Source organism: Aristolochia californica, unplaced genomic scaffold (assembly GCF_029961685.1).
Source record: "Aristolochia californica isolate CCGP_79_NKW_82.1479 unplaced genomic scaffold, dmAriCali1.0.hap1 SCAF_15, whole genome shotgun sequence".
Taxonomy (NCBI): Eukaryota; Viridiplantae; Streptophyta; class Magnoliopsida; order Piperales; family Aristolochiaceae; genus Aristolochia; species Aristolochia californica.
In genome coordinates this window covers 23,395,709-23,413,268 of record NW_027181826.1, presented here as the reverse complement: position 1 = coordinate 23,413,268, position 17,560 = coordinate 23,395,709, and the positions used below count along the sequence as shown (strand labels likewise).

Sequence of the window (17,560 nt, the reverse complement as noted above, 5' to 3'; positions counted from 1 at the left end):
ATTATGATATTTAAAAAATTCAAAATTTATAACCAAATTGATACTTTTTTCAGATATTTATTTCATCTAATTCTTAAACGTTGTTGTAAATATAAATAAATATAATAAAATAAATAACTTTTTTTTTTATATAACTGAACTGATTACAGTCGATACATGATCGGACCCTCCAAAAGTTTCAGCGTTTAGGAATTTGTCTTCGGCTAAATTTTTACAAGGCAAAGAAAAGAGAAGATAACTTAAATCCGTTCTTGACCCAAATAATATTTGACTCTCCAAAAACTTGGTCTATCAAACCCCCTGAAGCATGTGACCTCATTTACCAAATGGAGGAAGCTTGGCACAAAGCACAATTCCTCCATAACCAGCAGATAAAACCTCCCTGGGTTCACCTTAAAATGCTTCGGCTGGTTGTTTTTGTAAAGGAATCGAGAAGCCTGTACATCCATCTGTCCAGCAACCCTGTAAATGATGAGGGTAGTATTGTAATTAGATGAAGAAACTGCAACACTAATGTAGGTTGTTGATAGGCGATAAAAAATCATGGATCCCAGAGAGATGGATTTGTATCAAACCAAATTAGCAGCAAATCATGTTAGCACATCACTTCATCACTACAAACATTTGACCAGTAGTCTATTAGCACTCTGAGAATCTCTGTTTCTCAAACTCGACTGTGAGGAAAAGAAAAGGCTAGAGAAATACAAACTTTCTTAGAAGGTATGACCAATCAGAAGGGCAAGGATCTAGATATTCATAAAACAATCAGCAACTTTTGAATTGTAAAACTAAAAAATATTTACCTGTCACGGCAAATGTACCTCCAAGCACTGCACAGAGACGAGTGATGAAGTGTAGAAAGCTACGTCGCTCTTCTTTGATTGTCACGGTGATCGGAGAAAGGTCATACAAAAAGTAAACAGCTGTAGAGTGGACAAAGGAGGCAATTACTAATAGTCATAGACGAACATGAGCTCAACAAAACTGTTAAAGAGGTCAGTAGCTGCAAAAACCTGGCCATGTCCGGTCACTTTCACGCATGGGCATGAAGTATTCAGTAACTGAAAACTGATTTGTTGGCAGAACTTTTTTTGATAGATATCTATATTCAGTTGGTACAATCTACATGACAGCAAAAAACAGATTTCTGAATTTAAAGGAGAAGAAAAGACATATAGGTCCAAGACTACTAAACAACAAAAGAAAATGTAAGAGGCACTACAATGACAGAGTCCACACTTCGGAGTTCTCATGGATATGCTCACTCATTGTTCGCAAAGCAAGACTCACGATGGGCAAATGAATTCCTAGAGAGGAAACCAGGTACTTATCTCAGTCGTCCCTCAAGGGAACATCCCCTACTTCTCTTTTAATCTATTGACAAAAAAATCCTGCACGGCTGGTCACTTATCCTACAGATAAAAACTTTTTTTTTGGAGAGGACAAGTCGTTTAGATTTCTAAAATTTATTTTGGCTGGATCTGCATGAGTCAGGGGTTGAAGGTGGAATTTGTTCTGATTTTGGAAGTCCTGGATAGCCGATTTGTTTATGTAATCTACCCAAAAAATACCTTCAGAGGTCAAACTTCATATGTGTCGAGATCAACCTCTCTGTAACATAAAGAGGGGGATGAAAGGGGGAAGGGACCCTCCGTTTCTAGTCAGACAAAGAGGACAAGCATCCCCCTTCTCATTTTTTTTTAAAGTATGTAATAGTGATAGACCCCCATCCCCATCCTACGTGTATACAGCAGAAAGGGAAAGGCAAAGCAAAGGAAGGAGGCAGTTAGGCAAAGGAGAAGGGGCACCCATGAAGCCAGTGGGACCCATCCACCTGGCAGCAGCAAAACTGTCCCTTAGAGGACAGTTAGTTAGCAGAATAAGGAATAAAGGAGTCGGGCAGCAGGGAAGGGAGGAGAGACAGAAGAATAGGTGACCCAGGGGGGATTCTAGACTCTCGAAGTCTAGACAGTGCCAGACCAACTTCATTGACAGCTTTCTTCTTCTCGGAACTGTCTCTCCAACACCGGTAAGTCCTCTTCTTACCCTGGTCTCCAACAAATAGCTTTTTATGTTTGCATAAAAAACTTACTTCATTCTCACAAAAAATGGACTTCTTCATATAAAATTCATAGAACTCATAAAATACATGGATTTCCAAATCCATATGGATTTAAAAAATCCAATCTCACTAACCATCCCTAGTTTCTACCATATCTCTGGAAGCCTCAAATTTACAGTCCATCAGTTCTCAAGTGTCAGTAGTTTCTGCTTCTCACCTTGATATAATACTTGAATGTTCCACTAGCCTCATGCAGAATCCGAGACGTTCCATCCAGTGGATTATGAATTCCTGGATACTTAGGCCCAAATGATAAATCATGGATTACATGACTTACATTCACATGGATTGCTCCTTCAAAAATCTGTAGAAATAAAAGAAAACCTCAGTGGATACTTTTAACTACATACAATACTATGAACAAGGCCACGTCTTTGAGGAATAAGAGTAGCCGAAGGACTAACAGTGCTCTAATACTGACCAAAGAGCTTCTTACAAGCAGGTTAGTGCACTTGGAATCTTGCTCGACTTTAAACAGTAAAGACACCAGAATAACTAACCTGCTGTGCCATAAAAATATTTAAGCCATGAACAGAAATATGGAAGTTCCCTGCAACCCTTTGAACATCTAACACCCCAAAGACCTATATGAATCAAGAAAAAAGGTTAGAGAAATTGAAACCTAATGACCACAATGCATGTTACACAGACTAGTGAAAACATTTCCCTCTATGTTACTCAAATGAAAAAGAAATGGAAAGGAAAAAAGTAAAAAATCTGGAGATTCAAATAAAGGATCTTCTTAGTGCAACGACACAAAAGTTGTTTTGACATACCCGGCATCCTTCTCCATTTGCCAAAGCTTGCTTTACTTCCTTGATTTTCTTTTCAGCATCTTCAGCAAAACCATGTGAATGTGTCCTTTCAGGGGAATCTTCATGGTGAGTTTTACTGTCATCTATTTGAAACATTTTCAGTATACCAATGAGTACCATATAACATCCACAACAAGCATCACTACTACAGGGTCCTCATGCCATAGCCAGAAGCATCCATGTAAATAATTTTTGTACGAAAATGAGTTTCAAGTGCAGCAGAGAACAGGATGAAATCTGGCATTAATTCAAATAGATTTCGGAGAATCTTCATGTTTATCTTCAAATACAAGGATCCACCAGTTACATTCACATTCAACATCTCTCAGATTAACTTAAAGCTTTCACCCCAGTGAGAGAGTAGATCAGTTGATTACTGCTTATGGATCCAGAGTATAAGCTTCAGGCAGCTCAGTCTATTTTTATAAACATATATTGTGACATTTGGAAAGTGTACATGCACATCTTTATGCAGTATTGACTGGATGTAGTAATAGTGACTTGGGTGGACCACTGAACTAGAGTATAAGAACCTCGTTAAAATGTTTGGAGGAGGTCCCAAGGGCATTTAACTGAAAAGGAGCTGAACCCTATGATGATAATGCCATCTAGTGAGACTTAGACAAGTGGACTGTGTCAAAAGTGCTTGTACTACAACCCTAGTATGTGCAATTGACCACTTGAAACATCTATAAACATTAGTTTTGAAGATAGTGTGTATAGATGATCAACTTTTAAATCCTTAAGCACATATATACTGGCATTCACGTATCACATGATATCAAACGTACAAGGAGAATTGTTCAATTTCAATGTAGTTTTTCTGAGATACGCAGACCCGATCAAGAGGACCTAAAAAAGCAGATAACGGTTTAGTTGATTAACATAAGTCAATTGTGGGAAGGATAGTACCATGTCCATGAGCTGCATGTTCTTTTTCTACAAGATCAGACACGTACTCTGTCCCAATAATGTACCCATCTTTATTCAAGCGAAACTGCACAAAGAACACAGTGTCAAGTTTCAGAAATAACATACACAACAACAGTGGTATTCCTTGGCATGAGCTTCACTCCAGCAGAAAGTAATGACCTGTAAAAGTAAGATCTTAGAAATGAAAGGTAAGAGCCACATTGCACAATTTTAAGTCTAGTTTCTTCTTGAAGGTCACATCCTAACTATGTTGGTGTTGGCTATAAAGTTAGTTTTATAATTGCTACTCCACTGTTAGATCACCTTTCTTCAAATCTTGCCTTCCATTTCACACTCCACCTTATCTCTATTGGCTAGTTCATCCTATCACCAAGACAACATTTTTTTTTAATGGTTGCAACATCATTGCAAGGCAGTCTTAGGTGCAAGTTTGTTGGTGCTGCTCTAACCAGTGTGCTGCAAAACATCATTGTGAGTCACTAAGGTAGAAAATGTGCCATTCTAAGTGCTGCATTTTGAAAATGCACCACCAGCATGGTAAAGCCCATCAAGAAAGTAGTAGCATACAACAAGGATAGAGAATGCAACAATAGGAAAAAATGTACCACTTGAAAAAAAATTACATCACTAGGAAAAAATGTGTCATTATGATAAAATACACATTATACGTTATTGATCCATTTTTCCACTAATGATGCCTTTTTTCTTATTAATTTTTTCTCCAATGCAACATTTTCATACTAATTGGTGCACCATCATTGCAAGGCAGTCTTAGGTGCATGTTTGTTGGTGCTGCTCTAAACCAGTGCGTTGCATAACATCCTTGCAAGTCACTAAGGTAGAAAATGTGCCATTCTAAGTGCGGCATTTTGAAAATGCACCACAAGCATAGTAACATGCACAAGCATGGTAAAGCCCAACAAGAAAATAGAAGCATACTACAAGGATAGAAAATGCAACACTAGGAAAAAATGTACCACTTGAAAAAAAAATGCATCACTAAGAAAACAATGTGCCATTAAATAAAATAAGCATTTTACTATATTGACACATTTTTCCCCTAATGAAGCCTTTTTTATAGTAATTTTTTTCTCAAATGCAACATTTTCATAGTAATGGCACATTTTCTATCCTTGTGGCATGCTACTAAACCCTTACACAATTATTATGCTAATATCACATTTCCTGATTTAGTAGTGCATCTTCAATTCTAGAAGCACATTTTTTAAATGCATTTTCTATCCTAGTGACTCACAATAGCATTTAAAAACACGTCGTTTTCCACCTTGTAATTCAAACATTTTCACCGTACACGTGTAGGTGTCACATGGCATACTCTCATGCATGATGGGGCAAAGCTCCCCAAAGGAAAAGACGGGAAGGCCCACCTCTCATTTCTAGATTAGACAGAAATCAACCCACCTCCATTTCCATATGCAAAAGGAGGGAAAAGAAAAGGGCATTCCAACTTCAAATTTTCGCAAACCATGTTGCCAAAAAAAAAAAAAAAAAAAAATTCTATGTTGTGCACCAGATCATGCCACATCACATGAGAACACACACAACATCACACCAGACCACACCTAAAGGGTGGGTATAACAATAAAAGTTTAATATAAAATGAGCAAAAGGACACATGTCAAAACATATTTGAGTCACTAGGATAAGAAATCAGCAATTGTGAGTGCACATCTTGAAACTGCACCACAAGCTCAAAAAATGTACCACAAGCATAGAAACACGACAAGAAAAGAAAAATCAGCACAATGATAGAAAATGCAACGCCAGAGGAAAAAAATGTGCACCACTTGGAAACATGTGCCTGAAGAAAAAAAAAAGTTAGTAGGATAAAATGCCATTTTTATCCTAGTAGTGCATTTTTTTTCTAGTATTGCATTTTCTATGCCAATAGCAGATTTTCTGAAAAGGAAATTGAATAATGTTAAACATATGCTACAGAGGAAACGTAAAAGAAAGTAGTGAAGGTGCTCCTACATAATATCAGTTCAAGTGTTGAACTTAATAAAGTTTGACAACTTATAACATTTTCAAGGTGGGGGGGGATTATATTATTGTGTTTCTCATTCCAACAGTTTACTAGTACTATTCTTTGGGCTCATTGGCAAGAGATGGCTAGTTTGTGGATTCCAGAACTAGTAGGGTTAACCCAAGGCAAACCCCCTGTTCAAGCTCAATTTTGACGATACTTCAAGAAGGAATTCGGACCCTGCAGAGGGTGGGAGTATTCTTTGAGATTTTCTAGGACAGATCTTAAGGGCGTATTCTGTGTGTTTTGAGGTTTCAGGAGATGTTGAGACAGAACTCTGAGCATTGCTTTGTGGACCGAAGATTTACAAGAAACATTATGATTTGCCAATGGTAATTCAGTGAGACTCAGCTATAGTGTTTGGGATGGTACTTGTCAAGACTTCCTTGGAGATTCTAGCACATTCATGATGAAATCTCTTACTTAAGTCAAGATCTTCAATTACAAGGGCTCATACTTTGAGAAGCGTAAATGGTCTAGTAGATAATCTTGCAAGGATCGGTGTTTCTCTGAATTATACTATTGAGAGTCATAATTGTCTTATTGGATTTGGCTGATTATGTTTGCTTGTTGTGCAAGGCCTTCATGTAATTGTTGTATTTTGTACTCTTCCCGTTCCTCTCTTCAATGAAACTCTGAACATTTTCAAAAAAGAAAAAAGAAAAAAATTGAATGGGCCAAAATTTTCTACCATGAACTAAATTGCAGGACTAGTAATACTGATAAAAACGAAAAAGAGTAACTTTGATATGAACAAAGAGAGAACCCATAGCTGCCAAGATTGTTCATGTGATTTTTTCAGCAGAAAATGCATCTGCACTAAGCAAGGACTGCAAGTGAATGCAATCATCATTACTAAAGTTAGTTTCCTTTCATTTGTTGCTTGTTCTAAAGGAGAAAGTAAGGGAGCAAAAGAGACAAACATAATAATATGATCACTTTTTCCAAATGAAAAGGCAAAGATATGATTATTGAACTCTTTGTTCACAAAGAGTTCAAACTTGACTCCTGTGATTGTTACTCTTTCTCCATGTTAGGAGATCCCGCTACATTTTCTTTGTCTTTTGGAATATCAGAAAGCATGAGTTGTGCTAACTGAGAAAATTTCAGAATATGCCAAGTTAATAATCTCACTCTCAGAAACTTTTTTCTTGTTTATTTAGTCGGTAATAAAAAGTTGATACACTGCAGAACACAATAAAGCATTACTAAGAGCAAGCTGCTTGAAACTTGAAATAGTATACTACAACTATAAGTAAACAGCAGCCAGAACCAGAATTCTTTTTGTTTTTTGAAGAACCAGGATTCTTACTTTCCACATGTTCGTGTCCAGATCCACCTCGTGCTTTCCAGACATATCGATGGCATCTACACTTAAAACTGCAAAGCATGCATAAAGTTATTCCCTGAAAATATTTCACAAGGCACAAGCAAATGAAGATTTAGATGTACAGATTGAAATGCATGGAATTCAGAAACCATGAAATGCTTACCTTCACATGGTAATGAAGGAAATGTAATATTTATATGGATAGGAAGGGTTTCCCCACGCTTCAGATCTACAGACATCTATGCAAGATACATATGAATATGGTGAGTGATGACACTAATTGACCATGTTCTAGTCACCCACCCTCTGTGAGGACAGCCAATCTAAGCAAGATATAACATGAATGATGCAAGAAAACAATACCAGAAAAATACTGAGACAGAGAGACAGAGAGAGAGAGAGAGTAACCTGATGTACTGTATATGTTGTGAGATAATACTGGAGCTCATGCACAAACAAAGTGGCCATAATGGCTAGACCAATTATAGAGACTGCACAAACAGCAAAACCATTTCCAATCATTTTGTGAAAAAGGAGAATAAAGATTACATCTAGAAAGGAAGTCAATCAATTAATTTGGAGAATCAAAGACAAAAAAATATTAAATATTGCGCCAAAGTTTTTGTGGAGTTTGGTTTTGAACATAATTTACTTTTCAACAACATATATTCTTCTTTTAAAACAAATAATGTTGAAGTTTCCTTCATTACCATAAGATTGAATAAGAAGAGGATATAGCAGATACATGATATCAAAAATTGCAATAAGAAATAAACTGAATAGATTATGTTCTGCATATGAGTGTAAAAATACAGCTGATTTTCTCCATGAGTTGAGAAGAGATGAAAGATTGAGATAAAGAAGTATCAATTTCCCCTCTAATAACTCAGCAGTTTTTTTTTATAAACTTCCCTATCAATTCATAGAACAAAAGTAACAAGTGCATACCAACTGCTCCAGACTGAGTCTTCTGCAACAAGTGGTCTTCTGCACGAGGAAATGCATCAAAATTCTTTAACATTTGTAGTTTCACGCCCATTTCTGCTTCAACCTTGAGGGAATGGTTGCGGTTAGAGATAAACTAAAAATAAATTAAAAATAAACAGACAGTTATCAAGCAGCATATATCACATACCAACAACAAACAAAGTGATACTTACAATTTTGAATACCGACAGCAAACATTTGCAATAAACCAGACAAGTTGTCAGTAAATACTGAATTGAACATAATATTTATAAGATTTCCCAAATCCTACTACTCTCCCAGTTTTTGGGATTCTTTTTTCCTAGCATGGAAGCCTGTAACTTTCTGATGTAGTAGAACATCAATTATTCCAGTTTACACGCATAACATGGTCACATGCTGAGACCAACTCTAAGTTTGCAGTATAAATCCCCTCATTGAATCATCATAACTTATTTCAATTTTGACTCTTTCTCCAGGTAATACCCGTATAAAACTATATAGGAGTCCATAAGTAGAGCAACAAGCCGTGATAAAAAGCAAAAGAAATCCTTCAACCAATAGGTTCCAAAATTTGACTTAAAGAATGGAAATATAAGAGGCAAAGATATAGCCAACAACCAGATTCATGCAGTGGGTCATCTATACATGTTTAAAACCCATGAGGCAAATATACAGATATGAAGAGCAACAAAGCTGTGTCCGACCATCTAACACATAATGAGCTCTTCAATTTTCCGAACAAATGGTTCACAGACTTCTCTAAAAAATGGCTAACTTACTCAAAATCTCCATCTCTCGTCCAAAAACACGTGGCCATCAAACTCAAAGATCAAAAGTGTCACATTCGAATCCAAAATTCAAAACTTTTATCTGTACCTACTGTTGATTTACCGGTTAATTAAATATATTCAAATAATCCCGCAGATAAAAAAATTTAAAAATATTAACTTTATTTTTCTTTTTCGTTTTCGGGCCAGAACAATCTAACGCTTTCTCTATATGATTAAAAAAAAAGGGACCTAGAGAAGACCAAAAATCGTGTACCCATAAAGTCGCTCAATCGAGGAAAAATAAGAGAAGACATCGAATCAGAACTAAAACTAAATAACTCAGTAATTTAGTATTTTCAGGACAGATCTTCGACCTTCCCACTATCCATAAGCGAACAAAAAAAAGAGAATTGAATCACATAAGCGAACAACTAAAGATAGCTCGTGCAAACAACAACAAGAGGATTACCTGAAAACAGCTCGCACAACGGTCGAAAATGTCGTCCTACGGGGACCGCCGGCGAGAGAGAGAGAGAGGAGAAGATGAAACGGGCTTTCTTTAATGCACGAACGCCCGGAGGTGGAGCAGGTTTAGCCAAGATGCGTTTCGAGTGTAGCCAATTTCCCGTGGGCCGCTACCACTAAATCGACGGTCCACTAAATTATTGAGATCAAGGCCCAATTGATGGTCAAGACGAAGCAAAATTTGTGGGCTCACAAGTGAAGATCGAATCAAAAGGGGGCCACATCTGAGAATCTTTTCCACTAAATATCCCTCGCTCGGGACACAAAAAAAGCGTACAGTCTAATGATTATTTTCAAAAGCGTGCGACCTCCTTGAGTGAGCAGCAAGAAATTCTGGTTTATAATCCATCTTCTTCATCCCGAGCCAGATATCGAAATATTTCTTCTCGTTCTTTGTACTGGGTGCGGAAGGAGAAAAAAGAAAGGTAAAAGAAAAAGAATCTTTTTTATCCAAGAATGAAAGTAAAAGCTCGGGCTTTGTTTATGATGTTGGCGTGCGATCGTCTATATTGCATGGAGAATTTCTTGGAAAGTTTTGTGTTCTGGTGTTTTTTTTGCTTCTTTTAGTCTAATTTGGACTCGTCCAGGTTAAGGCAACAGACTCGTACGGTGCCGATGAATTTATTAGCCAATTCGATAATTATATGTAAGTTGTATAAGTCGAGAAGTCGATTTCTTTGACCCGGCATTGGTTAATAATGAATTTTTACTCGGTGTTGTTTTCTTGCGGTTTCACACGTTGGTCGTAGTGGTAATGGTAAAGCTTCAGTCTTTTTTTGCAACTGATTTTGCTTAGTTTTTTCGACTTGTAATTTCTTCACAATGAAGGTAGTCCTAGCCTCTGAGATTCTTTGCATTATTTCCTTTTTCTGAATTCGTAATGCCTTAATCTTAGAAGGGGATTTTGTTGGTTTCTTTATTTTCTCAATTGTAGGCCTCGCACGGGAACCCTATTTTGGTTGGCAGTTCTGCTAACGAATCCACTTTGGACACTTTTAAATATTTGCCTCTGTAAGCTTATGAGTGTCCTTGTGCAATCTGTAGAACATTTCTTATCTTACAGTTTCGGGTTATAATTGAACTTTTGTAAAAAATTGGCAATAAATTGCTCAGTTGGACCTTACATGCTGTAGAAGTAGGACTGGTGAGTTTGGCGGAGCCTGTGTATATCCGTCAATTTTATCTCGAAAAGAATGGCCTCTTACATTTAAATCCAGCGAATTCAGATGCATGTTTTTGGGATGCATGCAAATCATGACATTCAATGTTTCTTTATTCATAATTTGTGTGCAAAGATTTGCTAAGCCAATTATTGCTTATTGGTCCTGTTGCTGAATTTCTTGCCACAGGAAGTTGGTATATTCTATTATCTATCTGTCCTGGAGAGATTGATGGAGACTCTAGAAAGTCTGCCTTCTGTCAGTAAAAGAACAGTTACTCCAAAGGCTCTTCTCCACCAAAAGTATGGTGAAAGAGCAGTGTATAAGATTGAGAAAGTGGAGTCTGCTGGAAATGACTGCCCTGGACTGGTGATCCCTCAATCAGGTCATAGTTTATTCCGTTGCTGTTTAGAACTCCCTGATTGTTCTGTTACTTCTGATACCTTTACAAAGAAAAAGGATGCAGAGCAGTCTGCTGCGAAGATGGCTATAGAAAAGGTGTGCTATTAATAGCTATTTCTTTTAAACTAATTAGGTTATCTTCTGTTTTATGGGTGTACTGCCTTTTAACCCTTGCATCTATCATAAGAATTTGAATCTAGTGACTGGATTAGGTTTACGAAACATGGAACTCCTGGTGGAATATACAGCATTTGTGTGAATTCCCTGGGGGTAATTGTTAGAGCTATTACCTTTTTATTGGTCTTTTTCTCTAAAAGGTGCTCAGCTTTCTCAGTGATGACAAGTTATCTATTTCTCTTGAAAGTCTTATCTATTGTTTAGCTGGTATGCAGCTTGAGGCCTCTCAAATTCTGCTCAATGTTATCTTCATTTTCAAATGTTTTCAATAATACATCCTTGAAACTCATTTATTTTCTCTTTTCATGTCAAATATTTACGACATCATTTGTCAAATACTTATTTGCCATAAAGCTATTGTCCTTAAAAAAAAATTACAACATTCATTACTGTGACTCCATGAAGATGGAGATCCACTCTTTTTGGTAACATTTTTACTAAAATAAATATATTTAACAAATGTGAGAGCTAGTTGTTCGCTCTTTTGCTTGTCTACATTTGAATGCTTCGTAAATTTAAGATGAGTTACTGATTATTCTGAATTCTGTTGGCTGTGTGCAGCCAAATGTTGGCTTATGCCAGGAGTTTGAATTAAGTTTGGTTAACCATAGCATACTGCATTTGTGTTTCTTCTTTTCTTGGATTGTTCTAAACTCTATTCTCTCCTGCTTTACTAAACCTGTGCTTTCGTTTCTTTTGCAGCTAGGTATTATTCAGCCAAAAACAGAAAATCTAACTGTTCAAGAAACATGGGATGTATTAGTCGCTCGTCTCTCTTATTTATTTTCAGATGAGGTTGGTTATCCATCTGGTTTGTCTAATTTCAAATGGTTAACGACATCATCAGCTGTTCATGCTTTAGTTGCATAATGTTTGGTTGTGCATGTGGAGCTTAATAGAAATAATTTTTTACTTCTTTTTAGCGAGTTTCAATAATATCTTTGATTAAAAAAAGAATCTTGACACTGCCTGACTGTTTTACCATTGCTATTCCACTGAGAAGTTCCTGTCATCATCTCATCCATTGGTGGGCCACTTCAGAGCAGCAGTTCAGAGAGAGGGTGACATTTTTGGCCTGCTTCCCATTTCAGTCCTCGCTACTTATGATTCCAGAGTGAATAATTTATGCAAGTCCATCAACCCAAGGGCTGAACTAAGTCCTTCATTGACTATAGCAATTGTGATGAAGGCTGCCAGACTGTCTGATTCTGTTTACATTTCTGAAGGGACGCTATGGGTTTGCAAGCAACACCCACACTCTCCTGATTGTATACAGGCGTTGGTTGACCAGGGTTTAGATCCTACAGAGAGAATTCAAATTGAAGCAGTGTATATTCCATGCTCCTTGGTGAAGCCTGTTGAACCATTTCATTTTTATGTTTCTTCTAAGGAATATTACATGGATGTTGTTGCAAAAAGACTTGGCCTAAGTGACTATTCTCGTATGCTGGTCTCAAGGTAGGCCATTCTTAAGATTTTAAAGCATATCTACACTTCCACAAGTTATATGGAGTACAAAAATTAAATTTGTAGTGTACATTTGATCCAACTCTAGGTGTTTTTGCTATCAGGACTATTGGCAAAGCTTCTTCAGAGATGAGATTGTATTTTTCTGCTCCAGATGATCCACTTTTCTCTTCTGATTCATCTGTGGATGTGCTCTCACATGCAACCGATTGCATTAATACAGCTTTGGAGCTCAATGAGAGGGCTTCCTATTTTTCAGGTCAAAAGATTTATGGTGATGCAGTCATGTCAATAGTTGGATACATGTGGAAATCAACAAATCTTTTCCACAAGGATGTGTCACTTGATTCCTATTATAGGTAGGCCTAAGATAATTTTTTTTTTTTTATCTGCAGATAACTGAGTTTCCTCATCTTTGTTCTTATTCTTGATAAGTTTTAAATGGTTCTCCCAACTAATTGGTACAGGCCAGTAGTATCTAAACTTAATCTAAAGGTGTACAATCCTTGAGGTTATCCTCTTTAACAGGATTTATTATTGCAGGGTGCTGATTGGTAGAACCCCCAGTGGGAACTATAAATTATCAAGAGAGGCAATACTTGCTGCAGAGCTACCCACTTTGTTTACCCTGCATTCAAATTGGAGAGGCTCTTTACCTAGGGATCTCCTCTGTATGTTCTGCCGGCAACATCGCCTATTGGAACCTGTCTTTATGACAAAAGTCATAGACCATTCTGAGCATTCCTCCGAAATACTTGAAGAATGCAAAAGATTGAAATTATCAAGTAGCATGTCTGGACGTTCAACTGGAGAAGTAAATGACATCACAAATGGAAAATCTGTAGGGAATGGGAGCAGTTTTGGTTGTGAAGTCAAAATTTTATCAAGGGGAAATGATGTTATAATTGAGTACTCGACAGAAGATTTGTTTCGGAAACAGAGTGATGCTATCCATAGTGCTGCTTTAAAAGTTCTTAATTATTTAAATAAATATTTCAAGGAATTAGATATTTCCGTGGAGGAATTGACTCGCTTTGGGGATGCTCAAGGAGTTCATGTTTACCCTGATGTTTTTACTAGAGAATTCATGCTTTGTCGTTCTGCTCATAATCATTGGCCAAAAAGCATTTTGAAGAAATGTTGTTCAGAAGCCCATCCAAATAAGAACCATGAAAATGGAATCTCCCTTATTAAGATTGAGGGTCCAGATTCTGGTTCTTGCCCATCTATTGGGTCGTTAGTATGTATAAGTTATAGTGTTTCTTTATTGAGGGATGGACATTCTTATCTGACCCAACCACTTGAAAGCGGAGATGACTTTCAATTTGAGGTAGGCGTTGGTGCTGTCATTCATCAGCTTGAAGCATGTGTGATGCAGCTCTCTTTGAACCAGAATGCCCAGTTTGTTACAGAAATACCTTCTGAGGACTTGATTTTGGCTTCTGCTGGTGAATCTACCAAGTTGCTTTTGCCATTATCTTTACGTGAGTGCTGCCTCTAAAATATGCGTTTTTATTGTTTTTAATCAGCATTATAAAGAGTTTCCCTTTGTCTTGCAGAAGACTGCTGCTTAGAGTATTCGGTTCAATTACTGCAGATAACAGAACCCTTAGAGGACAGGATGGAGCAGGCCTTGTTCAGTCCTCCTTTATCAAAACAAAGGGTGGATTATGCTCTGAAGCATATATATGAAGCTAATGCTACTTCTTTGGTATTGGATAAATTTGCCAAATTCTCTTACTTCCCATTGTTCTTCTGCTCACTTCTATTGGGTAGGCTTTGCACTCGCATTATCGATTTGCACTTTACCTGCATGTACAGGTTGATTTTGGTTGTGGTTCTGGCAGCCTTCTGGATTCCTTGTTGGATCATCCCACATCTTTGGAGAAAATTGTTGGTGTGGATATTTCACAGAAAGGTCTCTGCCGTGCAGCAAAGGTCAGAAATATCTGCATACATTTGTTCTTGTTTGAGTTTCTGTCTTTTATTTTGTAATTTGCTTGGTTGTACCTAGGGGATCTGGTATCCATTGAACAGAGAATCCTTTGCTTTTAAGTGTTGAGACTTTTACTTTACATAATGAATTTGGGTTTATTGTCAAACTTACTTTTTTTGTGATCTTCATGACCTGGTCGGGATATTTTTGAAATTGCAGATGCTTCATTCTAAACTGAGTGTGAATTCCACTGTCAGAACTGCTGTGCTCTATGAGGGGTCGATTACTGATTTTGACTCTCGGTTATATGGGTTTGACATTGGTACTTGCTTGGAGGTGGTCCCTTTTCTGTACTTCAAATCTAAATTCATTTATATATGCACATATATACATACATCATTTCTAGACTCTCTTGCTCTTTCTCTTGATTGGGTGCTTGTCTAGGACGACTATGACTCCTCTAGATGTTAGTAATCCTCTTACAAAGTGAATTTCTAAGATTAGCCAACAATTGTAAAAGACATGCGCTTCTTTAAAAGCATATGGTACATTTTAGCACTGATTATGTCACCAGAAGAAGTTATCTACTATCAATATCCCAGTGTAGATGAAAGAGGAAAAAATATTTAGTAGCTGTATTTACTCTTTCAAAAGTTTGATGTGCTTTTAGGTGCCGAACCTCTTAGGATTTCTTTTAACGCTACCCAATGACTTGTCCTTGTCTAGGGCCATTTTGAATTGAAGCTGTTACCTTTTAGAAGTGTCTTCTTAGGTGCAATTACAATCAGTGAAGAATATTAAAAAACCTAAAGATAATAGGAGAAGAGGAGGAAAAGAAAAATTATGCAAATCCCATTTGGGTGTCTTTCCCTTAGCTCTTGTATCATGTGATCTATCATTCACTTAATTGAAGAAACATTTACAGTACACTAGTAACCTACCACAAGAGCTTTATAAAACAAAACAAAGACATACTTGTTTTTTGCTTTTTCTTGGTACTTTCATTTGAGGTACAATTAGAAAACAATAAATATTGCCCATTGCATTGCAAGAGTTTTTAAAGCAAAACTAAGATGTTCTTTTTGTTTTGCTTCTTCTTGGAACTTTCGTTTGATGTGCAATTAGAAAAAACTATAAATATAGCCCCTTGCATTGGAAGAGCTTTAAAAAGCGAAACAAAGATGTACTTTTTGTTTTGCTTCTTCTTGGAATTTTCATTTGAAGTGCAATTAGAAAAACTATAAATATTGCCTCTTGTATTGCAAGAACTTTATAAAGCAAAACAAAGTCATACTTTTTTTTGCTTTTGTTCTTAGTTTCTCTCCATGTGCAAAAAAGAAAAACAATAAATATTATCGTATTTTTTTTTAACTTCTTCTTGGTACTTTCGGTCCAAGTGCAAAATAGAAAAACATTAAATATTGCCCCTTACATTGCGAGAACTTAGTAAAGCTAAACAAAGATGTCTTTTTTTCTTCTATTCGTAATTTCTCTTCAAGTGAAGAAAAAAATAACAATTAAAATGTAAATTATTTTTATTTTTATTTTGCTTCTTCTTGGTACTTCTGTTCCAATTGCAACCGGAAAAGAAATAAATATTGCTCGATGCATTGAGAGAGCTTAATAAAGAAAAAATAAAGTCACTGAAAGCTTTAGATCCTTAAGTCATTTGTATGTTCAACATGTTTTATGCATGCATATCCATATTTAAAACATCTTAGGATCAATTAGAAATCTTTCTTTTAAAATTCCAAGTGATTAGGGATTGTACTAGTAGAATTTCCCAAACATGGATAACAAAACTTTTATGTTCATTTGGTGAGTGTGAATAAATTTTCTTTATTTATATTTATTGTTGTTTTTAATTTTTTACATAAATAAATTCTAAAACTTTCATTTTGTTGTGAGCTATTTGCCTTATCTTTTTGTTTTTGAAAATAAAAGGTTGAGTGAAAACTCAAGTTTTGGATTTGAAAAATAAATTTACAATTGTGCAATTAATGTTGTTTGTTGCTCCTTAAAAGTTATTTATTTATTAACATGATTGAGCAGGTGATTGAACATATGGAAGAAGATCAAGCATGCATCTTTGGGGATGTGGTGTTGAGTTGTTTCTGCCCAGAGATCCTCCTTGTCTCAACGCCCAATTATGAATACAACTCTATACTTCAAAAAACTGTTCTTAGTAGTAGAGGAGAAGAGGACCCAGATGTGAGTACACAATCTCAACCATTTAAATTCCGCAATCATGACCATAAGTTTGAGTGGACTAGGGAACAGTTCAATAGCTGGGCTTTGGATCTCGCTTCAAGACATAACTACAGTGTGGAGTTTAGTGGGGTTGGTGGATCGGCTGATGTAGAGCCCGGATTTGCCTCTCAAATAGCTGTATTTCAGAGGAAATCAGAAGTGAAGGATTGCTCAAACTCTAATGATTCTGCCAACATTTACGAAGACATATGGGAATGGTCTAACAATAGGCCCAGGTCTGCTATCTAATTTATTTCTCTCAAAAAGCTTTTATTACCTAACTTACTTGTATTTTAAGTCACGCAGGAGAAAACTTTGTACTCCTTGTTTGTATGACAGTTAGATGTAGAAGCTCTCAAAATTTTCTTGACTAGAAACTTAAATGAAAGGTATCCTTCCTGAGTCATTGCAGTGAAAGTGGTTAACGGGCGCCACCCCCAGCCTCTTCCTTCGGCTTTCTTTGTATGAATAGGGGGTTATTGTTCTTCCTCTCTTCTTCTTTTTTGCTGTATATGTTAGGAATTAGATGCTCTAATTCAATACTAACGAGAGTAATAATAATTACAAAAAAAAAAATAATCAAACATGAGAATACAATATGTATAAAAGTTATTTACTGCTGTAATAATTCATTATAGTGATAAAGTAACAAGGGTA

The 17,560-nt window shown here is 36.4% G+C and overlaps 2 protein-coding genes across 4 annotated transcripts; one reads left to right on the top strand and one right to left on the bottom strand.

Moving 5' to 3' along the window:
- Window positions 1-105: 105 nt before the first annotated feature.
- Window positions 106-9,540, bottom strand: LOC137951909 (uncharacterized). Of its 2 annotated transcripts, none has more exons than XM_068798890.1 (12): window positions 9,456-9,540; window positions 8,196-8,298; window positions 7,656-7,738; window positions 7,411-7,486; window positions 7,230-7,297; window positions 3,850-3,934; window positions 2,899-3,020; window positions 2,623-2,706; window positions 2,280-2,426; window positions 1,014-1,122; window positions 804-923; window positions 106-462 (listed from the first exon to the last, which is right to left on the bottom strand). In XM_068798890.1, the coding sequence occupies exons 2-12, from the start codon at window positions 8,284-8,286 to the stop codon at window positions 389-391; spliced, it is 1,059 nt and encodes a 352-aa protein (XP_068654991.1). In that variant the 5' UTR covers window positions 8,287-8,298; window positions 9,456-9,540; the 3' UTR covers window positions 106-388. The 2 variants fall into 2 exon arrangements, with proteins under 2 accessions (XP_068654991.1, XP_068654992.1); XM_068798891.1 differs by having other exon boundaries at window positions 8,196-8,288.
- A 284-nt stretch (window positions 9,541-9,824) lies between these two features.
- On the top strand, window positions 9,825-17,303 carry LOC137952202 (small RNA 2'-O-methyltransferase). Of its 2 annotated transcripts, none has more exons than XM_068799277.1 (10): window positions 9,825-9,936; window positions 10,861-11,169; window positions 11,953-12,045; window positions 12,254-12,708; window positions 12,822-13,076; window positions 13,261-14,201; window positions 14,277-14,428; window positions 14,539-14,655; window positions 14,873-14,989; window positions 16,706-17,303. In XM_068799277.1, the coding sequence occupies exons 2-10, from the start codon at window positions 10,903-10,905 to the stop codon at window positions 17,150-17,152; spliced, it is 2,844 nt and encodes a 947-aa protein (XP_068655378.1). In that variant the 5' UTR covers window positions 9,825-9,936; window positions 10,861-10,902; the 3' UTR covers window positions 17,153-17,303. The 2 variants fall into 2 exon arrangements, with proteins under 2 accessions (XP_068655378.1, XP_068655379.1); XM_068799278.1 differs by lacking the exon at window positions 9,825-9,936 and adding an exon at window positions 10,137-10,157.
- The last annotated feature ends 257 nt before the right edge of the window (window positions 17,304-17,560 follow it).

Excerpts from the sequence above, each read along its gene's own strand:
- LOC137951909 (XM_068798890.1), bottom strand. The coding sequence starts at position 8,286 with ATGGGCGTGAAACTACAAATGTTAAAGAATTTTGATGCATTTCCTCGT. Across the intron at positions 7,298-7,410 it reads TCCTTCATTACCATGTGAAG|TTTTAAGTGTAGATGCCATC; the intron begins GTAAGCATTTCA and ends CATGCTTTGCAG. Across the intron at positions 1,123-2,279 it reads CATTCAAGTATTATATCAAG|ATTGTACCAACTGAATATAG; the intron begins GTGAGAAGCAGA and ends GCTGTCATGTAG.
- LOC137952202 (XM_068799277.1), top strand. The coding sequence starts at position 10,903 with ATGGAGACTCTAGAAAGTCTGCCTTCTGTCAGTAAAAGAACAGTTACT. Across the intron at positions 12,709-12,821 it reads TCTCGTATGCTGGTCTCAAG|GACTATTGGCAAAGCTTCTT; the intron begins GTAGGCCATTCT and ends TTTTGCTATCAG. Across the intron at positions 14,429-14,538 it reads AAGCTAATGCTACTTCTTTG|GTTGATTTTGGTTGTGGTTC; the intron begins GTATTGGATAAA and ends CTGCATGTACAG.